General features: G+C 40.1%; 1 protein-coding gene across 3 annotated transcripts in view; it reads right to left on the bottom strand.

Annotated features, from left to right (window-relative positions):
* Positions 1-1,776: 1,776 nt before the first annotated feature.
* The window catches only part of LOC143288112 (electroneutral sodium bicarbonate exchanger 1-like), an 84,213-nt gene continuing 69,471 nt past the window's right edge, over positions 1,777-16,518 (bottom strand). For 2 of the 3 annotated variants that reach the window (XM_076596410.1, XM_076596402.1), the window contains exons 22-23: positions 11,514-11,734; positions 1,777-5,526 (exon numbers count right to left, since the gene is read on the bottom strand). In XM_076596410.1, coding sequence (XP_076452525.1) covers positions 5,394-5,526; positions 11,514-11,734 — 354 coding nt within the window. In that variant the 3' untranslated portion in view covers positions 1,777-5,393. The remainder of the gene's footprint in view (positions 5,527-11,513; positions 11,735-16,518) is intronic. The other variant, XR_013056038.1, reaches the window with a different exon arrangement.

The raw sequence follows: 16,518 nt of genomic DNA, 5'->3' as shown, positions 1-16,518 counted from the left end.
AAAAGAATGTGGTCTATTTTCAATAACTCCCTCACTCCACGTGTGGTGTGTGTGTGTGTGTGGATTGATAGGCTAGAAAGAAAAATGTTTCTTTTATCTTTCAGAGACTGGAAAGGTAAATGTGTCTGTATTTTTGTTTTACTTGAGAACATGGAAGAAAATGGGCACTGACATGGCATTCTGATCCCTCCCTGCCATTCCAAAAAGTTGCGTGGAACACTTGGGGAGGATAAAATGCCATTACAACATTTCCGTACAGTCTTTTTGTGCAGTGAATCATGAGGCAACCCACCATGAAAGTAAGATAGGCTGACAGAGGGCACAGTTCACAATGGTCCTTGTAGTGTTTCTGTTGTCTTTGAAAGCTTTTATCAGGTGTTGGTGACCAGCTCGTGTTGAGCATCAATAATTGCTGAAATGTTTTCAATATTGAAAGATAAAGTGTGCATAATGTGTGTATGTGTGATACAATATGTTACAGAGATCTAAGCAAAAAAAAAAAAAAAAAAAGGTGAAATTGTGATGAGTGTTGCTCTTGTCTCTCTCTCTCTCTGTTCCTTCTCCCTCCCCACAAGCTTATGTTGAAAATGTTATGTGTACATATGAAAATATATAGATGGAAGAATTATTATCTGCTGTGTTTCAAATTAGGTGGGTGTGTTTTGCAGTATATTTGTACCTGTCTTTATGAGTACTTTCATTTATGATTACTCTTTGCATCTTTTTGAAAAATTTTTTTTTTTAGATATTTTGCTTGTGCTTTCATAACATTTTGAAAGAAGTTATGAGTTTTTTAGAGACCAAATTTTGACCTGATTATACATAATAAGCCCTTATGTGTATGTTTTGATTTGTGATTGTTACAGAGGGATGTTTTTGTTTTCAACTTTTAAATCTCTATGAATATATCATACTGAATAAAAGTACAGTCACAAAGAAATAAATATTGTATTGTGTTTCCTGTTTTGTTTTTTCTCTTCCCTTTGTATTTGCAGTAGTGTGTAAATGTGATATCTGAAAAGAAAAGGTCAATAAATGCAGTCATGTTGGGTGTGGGGAATTTTTCAAAATCAGGTACACACACACATATATACGCATACATATGCATGCATGAACACACACGTCCAGAAACACATCTAGCACAGGAGATGACTTGTGCAAAGAATAAAGTAACAAACAGCCTACATATCCTGTTCATTTCCAGGCATTTTGCTTCTTTTTTCAGTTTTTCCTTTGGCTGATATATTCAGATCTGGCAGTTTTCAGCAACTAAAAGACATGTTTTGTGATCACTGATAAACTGAAAAAGGCAAGTCATGAAGACAAGTATGCTCTGTAATGGATTTAAAAGTTCTGTTGATATACTTTTTTTTTTTTTTTTAAGTATTGGAGATCTTAAAACAATATCAAATTAAAGGGTAAAAGATAGACCAATAAGACATTCAATGTATGACCAAAAGGGAATAAAACTGGACCCTTATTCTGAACTGGGTTAAACGTATATCGTGTATTGATAGCCTGCAGAGACTATAGCTTACACAGTTCCTTTTTTCAAGTGACACAGCCAAAGAGCTAAGTTGTTTGTTAATCTTCCATTTAACATACTGATACCAGTTGACATATAAGTTATCACTGGTTGAAAACGATTCCTGTGAGAACCTGTATAATGACAGTACACCCCTGGTATAATGTGTATACGAACATGGGTAAATTGAGTACCATCCATCTGTTACAATAAAATCAGTCGATTGCAAATAAAATCAGTTGATTGCAAAGAACACTTATTCATCTGTTTATTGTGAAAAACTGATATTCCACTAATGCATTTTAATACATGGAAATTAATGTTTCATCTTAGACTTCAGCAAAAAATAATTACTTGTATCTTGTTTTACATTTGTAATTTCTTGTTTGTCTGTTTTCATTTCTTTCTTTTTTTTCTTTTTTTTTTAAACATTGTGTTGTGGTTAACCATATACTCTAATCTACCCCATCTCAATTTCTCACATCATGGTTAATAAAGGAAGCAGAACTGAAAAAAAAAGAATGATATGAACATATAAATGATAACAGTAAAATGCAGTGACTGTACAAATATATCACATTAAGGTACTGGGTGAATAACAGATCTGATTAAGCTGTCTACAACATACAAGTCTTGACAGAATAACCCCCCACCCCTACCCCACACATACAAAAAAATCCACCACCACCCCTAAAAAACAGTGCAAACAATGTGCTTCCAAAACAGTTATCCTCAAACAGTTCTAGTTTTAAGATTAACTATGAAATAATTTGACAGAATATGTTTCCAACAAAGTCATACAGACCTAACAACTTTGATCATGTGAAAGGTGTTTTTCTTTTTAGATGATTTGACAATTAATATTTCAGTGAAATATTCAAGCTGATAATTATGTTGGTCTTAAGAATACTGCTGGGCTTTCTCTCTCTCAGTCACACATTCATACATTCACAAACATTTGCTACCTGATATATCATTAACACAAACATTCACACTCTCACATACTAAGCCCTTGTGATTAACTTTGGCCAATGCACACATTGGTGTGAAGTTGTGTATGAAGCACTGCACGTAAATTTGTGTTGGTTTTCTCATTGGCGATACTTCTATCATCATACAAGAGTTTCAAATAACCAAATTCATCTTAATCACTCGTACATCACCATGACCCACAAGTATAAACACTGGCAGGGGTCGACTCCTGTGTTGTGCAACATTTTTGTGTGTGTTTGCTCACTGCAGCTATTTCCATCACAGATAAGATACAAACAACAAAATTTTCAAATATGATAATTCTAAAATGTGATGCACCACAAAAGGGTATTTTGTTCACCCACAATAACAAAAGCAATGTCAAAATCATCAGTACACATTATCTCATGCTTAGATCACATGGGATGTTTGTAATCATGATCATATTATACATGATGTGAAATGTTTGTAATCATGATTATTTTATACATAATGTAAGTTTTAGTAATCACAAATACAGTGGAGTAAACTCTGAAAAGAAATATGCCAGTGACAAAGTAATATTAGATGATGCATTTGGACATGCATGTGTACATGAACACACACACACACACACACACACACACACACACACACTCATGCATATGTGTGCTTGTACTATCATCTTAACAAAAACACACAGCTGCCCACAGACATTTACAGTACACATAGATATAAACATGAATACACAGGCATGCATACACAGACACACACACACACACACAGGGTTGATCTACAGTGATCACAGTGATGTGACATTGCAATACCTGATACAAGGGAAAGCAGTATCTTAAACCTCTTAAAAGATGTTGTCCTGCCAATCTTGGTCAGTCTGTTAACAGAAATTCTCTGGGTGAACTACTGACCTGTAACTGTCGTTTATGTTTCTCTCACATTGTCCAAATTTCCTTGAAGTGCAAGAAAATGTATAAATTATCCTTAGAATATGTATATATATATGTATTATCCTCAGAATATATATGTATATGTACATGTTTAACGACTCCATCTTCCAGCTTCAGTGGCACATTTTTGGTTCTGAATCCCACCATACACTGCCACACCCACACTGCTGCTGGATAGCTTCCATGGTGTTCAATTGTGTCTGTTCTGATTCCATTATTTGTAAAATTTTGTTTATCTAAATCATCCCTTGGAGAACTGATAAAAAAAAAAAACACCAAAAAACTGGGACCCAAAATGGATAGAATGAATGAATGTCATCACACAAGCGTGGAACATTCTCTATAGGGTGTGCTAACATTAAGGCTATAGGAGTGAACAGTACTGAATAGATAAAACAGCGAACAAATTAACTTCAATTTCTTAAAGATAAACTTAATTTTGTAAGTAGAAGTGTGTTTTTTTTAAGTGGCACTGCTGCATAAAGAAAAGCACTCCCAATTAGATTTTGAAATTTTCATTATCTTTGAAGGAGGAATCCACTGAAGGGAAAGATGGAAAGAAAAGTATATATTATACATTGTAATTTCTTACACAACTCCATTACAGTACAGTTCAAGGATCAGTCAGAAAATACTGTTTTTACAAATGACAGACTCGAGCAGTGATTGATCGTACAAACAACATTCTACATCTTTTTATAATCTTAGCATTTAGTGGTTTTGTAAAACTTAAAACTTACATTTTCTGTTCAAATCAAAGAAAATAAGGCATGCGAGTTCATACCTTTGGTCAACACCAACATTAGTTAATCTAACAATAAATGGCAACTGTATAATGCATGCCTGTTTAAACAAGCAGCACTTCCTGGCACTACTGAAATCTCAGAGGGTCTGTACAGCATGATTTGTACATCATGATAGTGCAACTTCCTGTACCATTCAAAAATTACTTTAACTCAGAATTAATGTTATTTGAATGAATTTTTGAAAAATCTCTTTTGGATAATTATCTGATATATACCATATTGTTAGACATCCAGCATATCACACAAACTCGGAAATATTAACCTCGAAAATACAGAGAAACGAACAGGAAGAAACTGTGAGCACACATTTATACATCCTATGATACAGAAATACGAAGGAAATTCAACCTGGCATTGTTCATCACTCTGCACCACTCAGTAGATAGTGTACATCCTGCTAATGGTTGGTGTGGTGTATGTCTGTAATGATGGCGTTCAAGCCCTGATGTCATGGTATCCTATGGCTGATGTGGTGTATGTCTGTGATGATGACATCAAGGTCCTGTGTGTCATGGTCATCCACCTCATCCTATGGCTGATGTGGTGTATGTCTGTGATGACGTTCAAGTCCTGGTGTCATGGTCATCTACCTCATCCTATGGCTGATGTGATGTGATTGTCTGTGATGATGATGTCTCAGAATTAAGAAATGTGATGGTGACGTCAAGGTCGTGTGTGTCATAGTCATCCACCTCACCATGTGGCTGATGTGTGTGTCTGTAATGACGTTCAGGCCCTGATGTCATGGTCATCTACCTCATCCTATGATGTGGTGAGTGTCTATGACGTCAATGACCTGTGTGTCATGGTCATCCACGTCATCCTATGGCTGATGTGGTGTATGTCTGTAATGATGTTCAAGTCCTGTGTGTCATGGTCACCCACCTCATCCTATGGCTGATGTCGTGTATGTCTGTGATGATGACGTCAAGGCCCTGTGTGTCATGGTCACCCACCTCATCCTATGGTTGATGTGGTGTGTGTCTGTAATTGATCTCAAGGTCCTGTGTGTCATAGGCATCCACCTCATTCAATGGTTGACATGGTGTGTGTCTGTGAAGATGATGACAGCCATGCCTTGGTGTCATCGTGATCCACGTCATTCTGTAGTTAATGTGTGTGTGTCTGTGATGATGATGATGACGTTCAGGCCCTGGCGTCATGGTCATCCACGTCATCCTGCAGATAGAAGGCAGCAGACTTCTGTGTGTCCTTCTGAGCGTCTCTGCTGTTGTCCACTCCGTTGCTCTTGTCCTTGCTGCGCCTCCGCTTCTCTGACCTGTGTAACATCATGGCAATGTCAAGTTACTTTGCTTCTGTTCAGCAATGACAGGGGTGAAAAGGAAACTGCACAGCACTTAACTGTTGGAAGCCATTACAAAGACTGCAAAAATGTCTTTAAAAAAAAAGAAGAAAAAAAGTCACAGTTGCAGGCAGAAATCAAGAGAGTCTGCAAGGTAGTTGTTTGCAAATTTTACAAAAGTTAATTTGGGAAATGTATCGATCATTAGCATCAAAAGATAATGTTCGATGACAGTTATTGGCAGAAATCGGAAAGCAGTTGGGTAAAAATTTGACGATCAACAGTCTAGTGAAAACTGGGTGGCAGTCAACTTGAAACCAGACAGCAACAAGCTGAATACTAACTGCCATCAGTACATTAACACCACCACCATGAACAAGAACAGCAACAACACCAATAACGCACCACAGCCAACAACAACACCAACAACAATAAGGCACCACAGCCAACGACAACACCAACAACAATAACGCACCACAGCCAACGACAACACCAACAACAATAAGGCATCACAGCCAACGACAACACCAACAACAATAACACATCACAGCCAATGACAACACCAACAACAATAACGCACCACAGCCAACGACAACACCAACACCAATAACACATCACAGCCAACGACAACACCAACAACAATAAGGCACCACAGCCAACGACAACACCAACACTAATAATGCACTACAGCCAATAACAACAACACCAATAACACATTATAGCCAACAACAACACCAACACCAATAACACACTACAACCGACAACAACAACACCAATAACACATTACAACCAACAACAACACCAACACCAATAACACACTACAGCCAACGACAACAAGAACACCAATAGCACACTACAGCTAACGACAACAAGAACAACACGAATAAGATATTACAGCTAACGACGACAACAACACCACCACCAATAATGCACTACAACCAACGACAATAACACCAACACCAATAACACACTACAGCTAACAACAACAAGAACTCCAATAACGCACTACAGCCAACAACAACAACAATAATGCACTACAGCCAACGACAACACCATAACACACTACAGCCAACAACAGCAACAGCAATAACATATTACAGTCAACGACAACAACACCAATAACGCACTACAGCCAACAACACCAATAACACAAATAATGCACTACAGCCAACACCAATAATGCAGTACAGCCAACAACAACAAACAACACCAATAATGCACTTCAGCCAACAACACCAATAATGTACTACAGCCAACAACACCAATAACGTACTACAGCCAACAACAATGACAACAACAACACCAATAACGCACTGCAACCAACGACAACAACAACACCAATAACACACTACAGTCAACGACAACACCAACACCAATAATGCACTACAGCCAACAACAACAACAACACTAATAACACACTACAGCCAACAACAACAACAACATCAATAATGCACTACAGCCAACAACAACAACAACACCAATAACACACTACAGCCAACGACAACAACAACACCAATAGCGCACTACAGCCAACGACAACAAGAACAACACGAATAAGACAATACAGCTAACGACGACAACAACACCACCACCAATAATGCACTACAACCAACAACAATAACACCAACACCAATAACACACTACAGCTAACGACAACAAGAACTCCAATAACGCACTACAGCCAACAACAACAATAATAATGCACTACAGCCAACGACAACACCATAACACACTACAGCCAACAACAGCAACACCAATAAACATACTACAGTCAACGACAACAACACCAATAACGCACTACAGCCAACAACACCAATAACACAAATAATGCACTACAGCCAACACCAATAATGCAGTACAGCCAACGACAACAACAACAACACCAAAAACGCACTACAGCAAACAACACCAATAATGTACTACAGCCAACAACACCAATAACGTACTACAGCCAACAACAATGACAACAACACCAATAACACACTACAGTCAACGACAACAACAACACCAATAACACACTACAGCCAACGACAACAACACCACCAATAATGCACTACAGCCAACAACAACAACAACACCAATAACACACTACAGCCAACGACAACAACAACACCAATAACGCACTACAGCCAACGACAACAACAGCAATAATGAGAACACCAATAACATACTACAGTTCAGTTCTATTACTCAAGCAGGTGTCACTGCGTTCGGACAAAGCCATATACACTACACCACATCTCCTGAACAGATGCCTGACCATCAGCGTAACCCAACGCGCTTAACGCACTTCAACCAGCGACAAAAACAGCAACAACAACAACCCCTATAACACAATGCAACCAACGACGACAACAACAATGACACCAATAACGCACTACAGCCAATAACAACATCAATAACACATGACAGCTAACAACAATGACAACACCAACAATGCATTACAGCCAACAACAACAAACACACCAATAACACACTACAGTCAATAGCACCAACACCTGTAACACACTACAGTCAACAGCAACAACATCTGTAACACGCTACGGCCAATAGCAAGAACAGCACCAATAACACACAACAGTCAACAACACCACCACCAATAACACACAACAGTCAACAACAACAACACCAATAACACACTACAGCCAACAACAACACCAACACCAATAATGCACTACAGCCAACGACAACAACAACACTAATAACGCACTACAGCCAACAACAACACCAACACCAATAATGCACTACAGCCAACGACAACAACACCACCAATAACACACTACAACCAACAACAACAACAACACCAGTAACACACTACAGCCAACAACAACACCAGTAACGCACTACAGCCAACAACAACTACAACACCTATAACACGCTACAGCCAACAACAACAACAACACCAGTAACACGCTACAGCCAACAACAACAACAACACCAGTAACACGCTACAGCCAACAACAACAACAACACCAGTAACACGCTACAGCCAACAACAACAACAACACCAATAACACACTACAGCCAACGACAACAATAACGCACTACAGCCAACAACAACAACACCAATAACACACTACAGCCAACAACAACAACAACACCAATAACACACTACAGCCAACAACAACACCACCAATAACGCACTACAGCCAACAACAACAACAACAACACCAATAACGCACTATAGCCAACAACAAAAACACCAGTAATGCACTACAGCCAACAACAAAAACACCAATAACGCACTACAGCCAACAACAAAAACACCAATAACGCACTACAGCCAACAACAACACCAATAATGCACTACAGCCAACGACAACAACAACACCAATAACGCACTACAGCCAACGACAACAACACCAATAACGCACTACAGCCAACAACAACAACACCAATAACGCACTACAGCCAACAACACCAATAACGCACTACAGCCAACGACAACAACAACACCAATAACGCACTACAGTCAACAACAATGACAACAACAACAGCACCAATAACACACTACAGTCAACAACAACACCAGTAACGCACTACAGCCAACAACAATGACAACAACAAACGCACGAATAACACACTACAGCCAACAACAATGACAACAACAAACGCACCAATAACACACTAGTCAACAACAACAACACCAGTAACGCACTACAGCCAACACACAATGACAACAACAAACGCACCAATAACACACTAGTCAACAACAACAACAACAACACCAGTAACGCACTACAGCAAACAACAATGACAACAACACCAGTAACACGCTACAGCCAACAACTACAACAACACCAGTAACACGCTACAGCCAACAACAACAACAACACCAATAACACACTACAGCCAACGACAACAACACCAATAACGCACTACAGCCAACAACACCAATAACGCACTACAGCCAACAACAACAACAACACCAATAACACACTACAACCAATAACAACAACAACACCAATAACACACTACAGCCAACAACAACAACAACACCAATAACACACTACAGCCAACAACAACACCACCAATAACGCACTACAGCCAACAACAACAACACCAATAACGCACTATAGCCAACAACAAAAACACCAGTAATGCACTACAGCCAACAACAAAAACACCAATAACGCACTACAGCCAACAACAAAAACACCAATAACGCACTACAGCCAACAACAACACCAATAACGCACTACAGCCAACAACAACACCAATAATGCACTACAGCCAACGACAACAACAACACCAATAACGCACTACAGCCAACGACAACAACACCAATAACGCACTACAGCCAACAACAACAACACCAATAACGCACTACAGCCAACAACACCAATAACGCACTACAGCCAACGACAACAACAACACCAATAACGCACTACAGTCAACAACAATGACAACAACAACAGCACCAATAACACACTACAGTCAACAACAACACCAGTAACGCACTACAGCCAACAACAATGACAACAACAAACGCACGAATAACACACTACAGCCAACAACAATGACAACAAACGCACCAATAACACACTAGTCAACAACAACAACACCAGTAACGCACTACAGCCAACACACAATGACAACAACAAACGCACCAATAACACACTAGTCAACAACAACAACAACAACACCAGTAACGCACTACAGCCAACAACAATGACAACAACAAACGCACCAATAACACACTAGTCAACAACAACACCACCAGTAACGCACTACAGCCAACAACAATGACAACAACAACAGCACCAATAACACACTACAGTCAACAACAACACCAGTAACGCACTACAGCCAACAACAATGACAACAACAACAGCACCAATAACACACTAGTCAACAACAACAACACCAGTAACGCACTACAGCCAACAACAATGACAACAACAAACGCACCAATAACACACTACAGTCAACAACAACAACACCAGTAACGCACTACAGCCAACAACAATGACAACAACAAACGCACCAATAACACACTACAGTCAACAACAACAACACCAGTAACGCACTACAGCCAACAACAATGACAACAACAAACGCACCAATACACACTAGTCAACAACAACAACAACAACACTAGTAACGCACTACAGCCAACAACAATGACAACAACAAACGCACGAATAACACACTACAGCCAACAACAATGACAACAAACGCACCAATAACACACTACAGCCAACAACAATGACAACAACAAACGCACCAATAACACACTAGTCAACAACAACAACAACACCACCACCAGTAACGCACTACAGCCAACAACAATGACAACAACAAACGCACCAATAACACACTAGTCAACAACAACAACAACAACACCAGTAACGCACTACAGCCAACACACAATGACAACAACAAACGCACCAATAACACACTAGTCAACAACAACAACAACAACACCACCAGTAACGCACTACAGCCAACAACAATGACAACAACAAACGCACCAATAACACACTAGTCAACAACAACAACAACACCACCAGTAACGCACTACAGCCAACAACAACAACAACAGCACCAATAACACACTACAGTCAACAACAACAACACCAGTAACGCACTACAGCCAACAACAACAACAACAGCAATAACACCAGTAACGCACTACAGCCAACAACAATGACAACAACAAACGCACCAATAACACACTACAGTCAACAACAACAACACCAGTAACGCACTACAGCCAACAACAATGACAACAACAACAGCACCAATAACACACTACAGTCAACAACAACAACACCAGTAACGCACTACAGCCAACAACAATGACAACAACAAACGCACCAATAACACACTACAGTCAACAACAACAACACCAGTAACGCACTACAGCCAACAACAATGACAACAACAACAACACCAGTAACGCACTACAGCCAACAACAACAACAACAGCAATAACACACTACGCCCCAACAGCAACACACCTGCCCGGGTCGTCCCCCTCCAGCCTGGTGCCGCTGTGGCTGCGGAGCTGGTTCCACATGGCGGTGCGGGTCAGCTCCTCGCTGATGTTGACCCTGTCCGTGTCGGAAGGGCGGCGCGTGGACCGCTGCCCGTACTTGGCGTCCTCCGCACCCAGCCGCTCGTGCTCCACCCGGATCTCCACCAGCCGGTTGTATGTGTCCTCCCCCAATAGGCTCTCCTTCTGCAGTTCAGTGTCGGGGTTTCAGTTTTCGTAAGCTAAGGCAGTCGTGTATGTCAACATAATAATGTGTGGACCTTACCGCTTTTTTTTTTTTTTTTTTTTTTTGTACGCTTACAGTTGACTTCATCAAGTTTTTACGCCTTATAAATATTATTATTATTAGTAGTAGTAGTTCTTTTTTATGTATTTATCTATTATTTATTTATTTATTTTTTATTTTATTCATTTATCTTTTTTGTTTGTTTGTTTGCTTGTTTTGTTTTGTTATTTTATTATTTTATTTTATTTTATTTTATTTTCAATTATTTTATTTTATTTATTTATTTATCTATTTTCATTTATTTTATTTTATTTTTTTATTAAAAAAAAATTCTCATGGCCTGACTAAGCGTGTTGGGTTACGCTGCTGGTCAGGCATCTGCTTGGCAGATGTGGTGTAGCGTATATGGATTTGTCCGAACGCAGTGACGCCTCCTTGAGCTACTGATACTGATACTACTGATACTTACCGCTTGTGCCTGAGCCCCCTTCGTGTGTGTATATATACGCACGCGCAAGAAGATCAAATACGCACGTTAAAGATCCTGAAATCTATGTCAGCGTTCTGTGGGTCATGGAAACGGGCCGGATTGGCCTCATCAGTCACCTCCGGACCCACAGCCACCGATCTTCCATCTGATTTTTTATGCCATGGTCATCTTCGAATCCGAAGGACGAACATCATGGAAACAAGAACATACCCAGCATACTCCGCCCTCCACCCCGACCCCCAAACCCCGCATACCAACCCTCGAAAACGGAGTATGGCTGCCTACATGGAGGGGTAAATAAAAACTAAACGGTCATACACGTAAAAATGTTACATGTCTGTCTGAGTGTCTATGTGTGCGTGCCTGAAATCTGATTGAATGACACAGGAAACGAATGATGAGCGCCCAGTGGCAGCCGTCAGTCGGTTCTACCCAGGTAAGCAGCCGGTAGTAGAAATGACCCCGTGATTGCAAAGCGCTTAGAGCTTGGTCTCAGACCGAAGATTATATAAGTATCCATATCAATCAATAGTGTACGTCAGTCCGACTGTAACTATCAGAACAGCATAGGAGGCAACTGCTGTACAGCCGACTACCTGGTCTAGAACTGTATTACAGTGGCTAATGTATTGTAATTTCCTGTTTAAGTACCCTAAATTCTGGGACCTATGCGAAGTCCCTTCTGGATTATCGTAACTCCTTTCTTGTCGATTCACCCAGCTACTTCATTCCTAGACTTCAGAAAGTCAGTCCCACTATAAAATCAGGGTATTGTCCTATTTTAGCGTTCTAAATTATTGTACCTATTGCGGGTTACATTTTCATGGTCTGTGGGACCAAACACGGGGGGAAAAAAAAGAAGAAAAAAAAAAGAGAGGTGGAGGTGGGACATTAGTGACTGAATCCACATCAAAATTGAGTAAAATAATGTAGAAAATAAGAGTCGAAATCCACTGAAAATAGGTTACAACATTTACTAATGGCAATATCGTTTCATTCATGTACAAAAATTGCCGGTAAAACAGTTTAATGATTTTCGGATGCTTACATCTGGAGGCAAATGCTGTCTGGCAGCCGACTGACTATCTGGGCTAGTAATATTAATTTCCTGTTCAGGCACCCTAAATTCTGGGACCTATGCGAAGTCCTGTTTTGGTGTCCTTAATAGCCGAGTGGTTAAAGCGTTGGACTTTTCAATCTGAGGGTCCCGGGTTCGAATCTCGGTAACGGCCCCTGGTGGGAAAAGGCTGGAGATTTTTCCGATCTCCCAGGTCAACATATGTACAGACCTGCTAGTGCCTGTACCCTCTCCGTGTGTATACGCACGCAGATGATCAAATACGCACTTTAAAGATCCTGTATTCCATTGAAGCGTTCGGTGGGTTATGGAAACGAGAACATACCCAGCATGCACACCCCCGAAAACAGTATGGCAGCCTACACGTAAATAAAAAAAAAATTAAAAAAAAGGCCAAACACGTAAAAATGTTTCATGTCTGAATCTGATTGAATGACATCGGAAACGAATGATAAGCGCCCAATGGTATCCGTCAGTCGGCTCTACCCAGGTAGGCAGCCTTTTGTGCAAATGACCCCGTGTTTGTAAATCGCTTAGAGCTTGGTCTCAGACCGAGGACAGGCGCTATATCAGTATCCATATCAATCAATCTATCGTGTACGTCAGTCGGACTCTATGACTGTCAGAACAGCATAAGAGGCAACTGCTGTCCGGCCGACTATCTGGGCTGGAACTGTATTGTAGTGAGTAGTGTACTGTAATTTCCTGTTTTAGTTCCCTAAATTCTGGGACCAATGCGAAGTCCTGTTTCGGTATTCTAAATTCTGGGACCTTTTTTAACGGAAGTTTTGCGCATAGGTAAAACGATATCACCATTAGCTAATCAGTAAGCTTAGATGTAAACCATTTTTTAGTGGTTTTCGATACTGTTTTGAGGGTTATTGTACTTCATTTTGATACAGAATTAGTTGCTAAACTGACGTGCATCCTTCTTGCCAAGTCCGAAATATCGTCTGCGACGACGCATTCAGTCAGTTCATGCTAATCAGAGGGCCACCCTTTCTGTTTTGAGCCCTGTAAATCATGGAATGGTAAACAAAAAGATGGCGGCATGAGACAAGTATCGTTTCGTGTTCATGATGTGGGTCATTTCGCATCATATTATGCCTTTAAAAAAATATTTTTTGGATGGATCGATTACGCGCAAAATGTCATTCCTCATATGTATATATTACAAAACTAGCGAATTTTTTCAACAGGACGTTTCACCATGCATGCATGTGACAAATGCCATTAGCGTAAAATCCATACTTGAAATCAAAATTTACGCTTAGAACCGACGCGAAAGGACTCATAAACGGTCATGCTATAAAATCGAAGAGATCGAGCGGCTCGATCTCTGATTGGTACAAACTGAGTGAACTGCAGACGATTTTATGGATCTGGCAAGATGGCTTCGCATTTTGTGCGAATGAATCTTTATCAAAATGAAGGAAACAACCTTAAAAACATAGTGGAAAACCATGACATGAAATGGGTCACAACATTAATATAATATCGCTTCAAACACTATGCACGAAAATTTAGGATACTAAAATAGGAAGTGAGTTATTGCTTTGTCATGATCATCATCATTTTTGTCATCGTGAACATGAACGCACCATTCTAATATGTGAAAAGATATCTAAAGAGGAGAAAGGACATCTAGAGGAAAACAACAAAAGAGCAGTGAGGAGGAGCTGCAAGAATAAGAGCAGGGGAAAGAGTATATCTGAAGAACAGCCGGCGGGGAAATAATTATGCATGCTGCAAGACAGTTATCTACAAGAAAAGAAAGGCGCAGCAAGTATATACAACTTGGCCAAGCATACGATAAGATCATACTACGGTGAATCGCGTGACTCTCTCTCTCTCTCTCTCTCCCCCCCACCCCCCGAACCCCCCAGCCTCCCAGATCTTTAGCCTATTATATTGAAAACTGTCCAGTGAATATGATCACATATACTTTTAACTAGAAAAAAAAAGAAACGAGAAGAAAAGAACGAATGAATGAAAGATTGAATCTTTTATTTAACGTGGATGCACATTCTTGCGATATATAACAAGAAAGAGAAAAGAAAGGGCGGTAGAAAGTACGTCTGATAAAGTTCACACGACAAGAAACAATGCAACGAGTAACAACAAAATAGATCATAACCAATAATAGGAAACACTTTAACCAACTAGTAAAACTTTTTAATAATATAGGTCACTATACCATTGATTGGCTACGGGCAATAAAGTAGCCTATAAAAAAATTTCGAAATGGGTGACGAAAGGTAGACATACAAACAACAATATAAAAAAATATTTTAAAAAATCAGAGAGATTGATGACATTGCATATTAAATGGAGTCTTGTCACACCATGTCTTGTCCATCTATGGGGCAGCGTCTCAAACCACAGAACATGTCTCGCCCACTCCCTACGTCAACCTCCACTCCCGATCTCCCAACCCACCCCCTTCCTCCCACACACATGCATAAGCAAGCGCTCACGCACACACACGCACACACACACACATGCACACACACACACACACACACACACACACACACACACACACTGATGTTCGGGTCCAGACTGAGGTCACATGTCAGTCATAAAACGTGACAGAGAAGACTGATGACACAGACACGTGTTGTATTTTGGTTGTTTTTCTTTTCTTTTCTTTTTTTTTTTTTAGTCAAACCGAATAGTGACAGTGATGCATTGTGTCCGGTACTCAACCAGACAGATAACACGACGTAAAACTGAGGTGAACAAGAACGTGGCAGTCATTACATCCTTCCCAACACACACACACACACGCACGCACTGATGCACACACACGCGCGCGCGCGCGCGCACGCATGCACGCACACACAAGCACACACACACAGCTATTTTGACTGCTATTTTCAGACAGTTAGAGAGTCCAGAAAAACTGAGGAGTCAATGGAGAACGTTTCGCTTGTTTCGCATTGGTAGACCTATCTACTCCCTTCACTTCCAAAGCGAAGTTTTAAAGATATGTTGTTGTTTATTTTTAAATGCCAAACGAAAGAGGGACTGAAATTGTCCCAAGTGTTAGGTCCAGAGAGTAAAGTCCTATTTTAGCATCCTAAATTATGGCACCTATTTTACCGGCAATTTTTGTGCATGGATGAAATGATATTGTCGTAAGTAGATATTGTCACGGTAACCCATTTTAGGTG

This window comes from Babylonia areolata, chromosome 1, assembly GCF_041734735.1.
Source record: "Babylonia areolata isolate BAREFJ2019XMU chromosome 1, ASM4173473v1, whole genome shotgun sequence".
NCBI lineage: Eukaryota > Metazoa > Mollusca > Gastropoda > Neogastropoda > Buccinidae > Babylonia > Babylonia areolata.
This window is presented reverse-complemented; position numbering and strand designations above follow the sequence as displayed.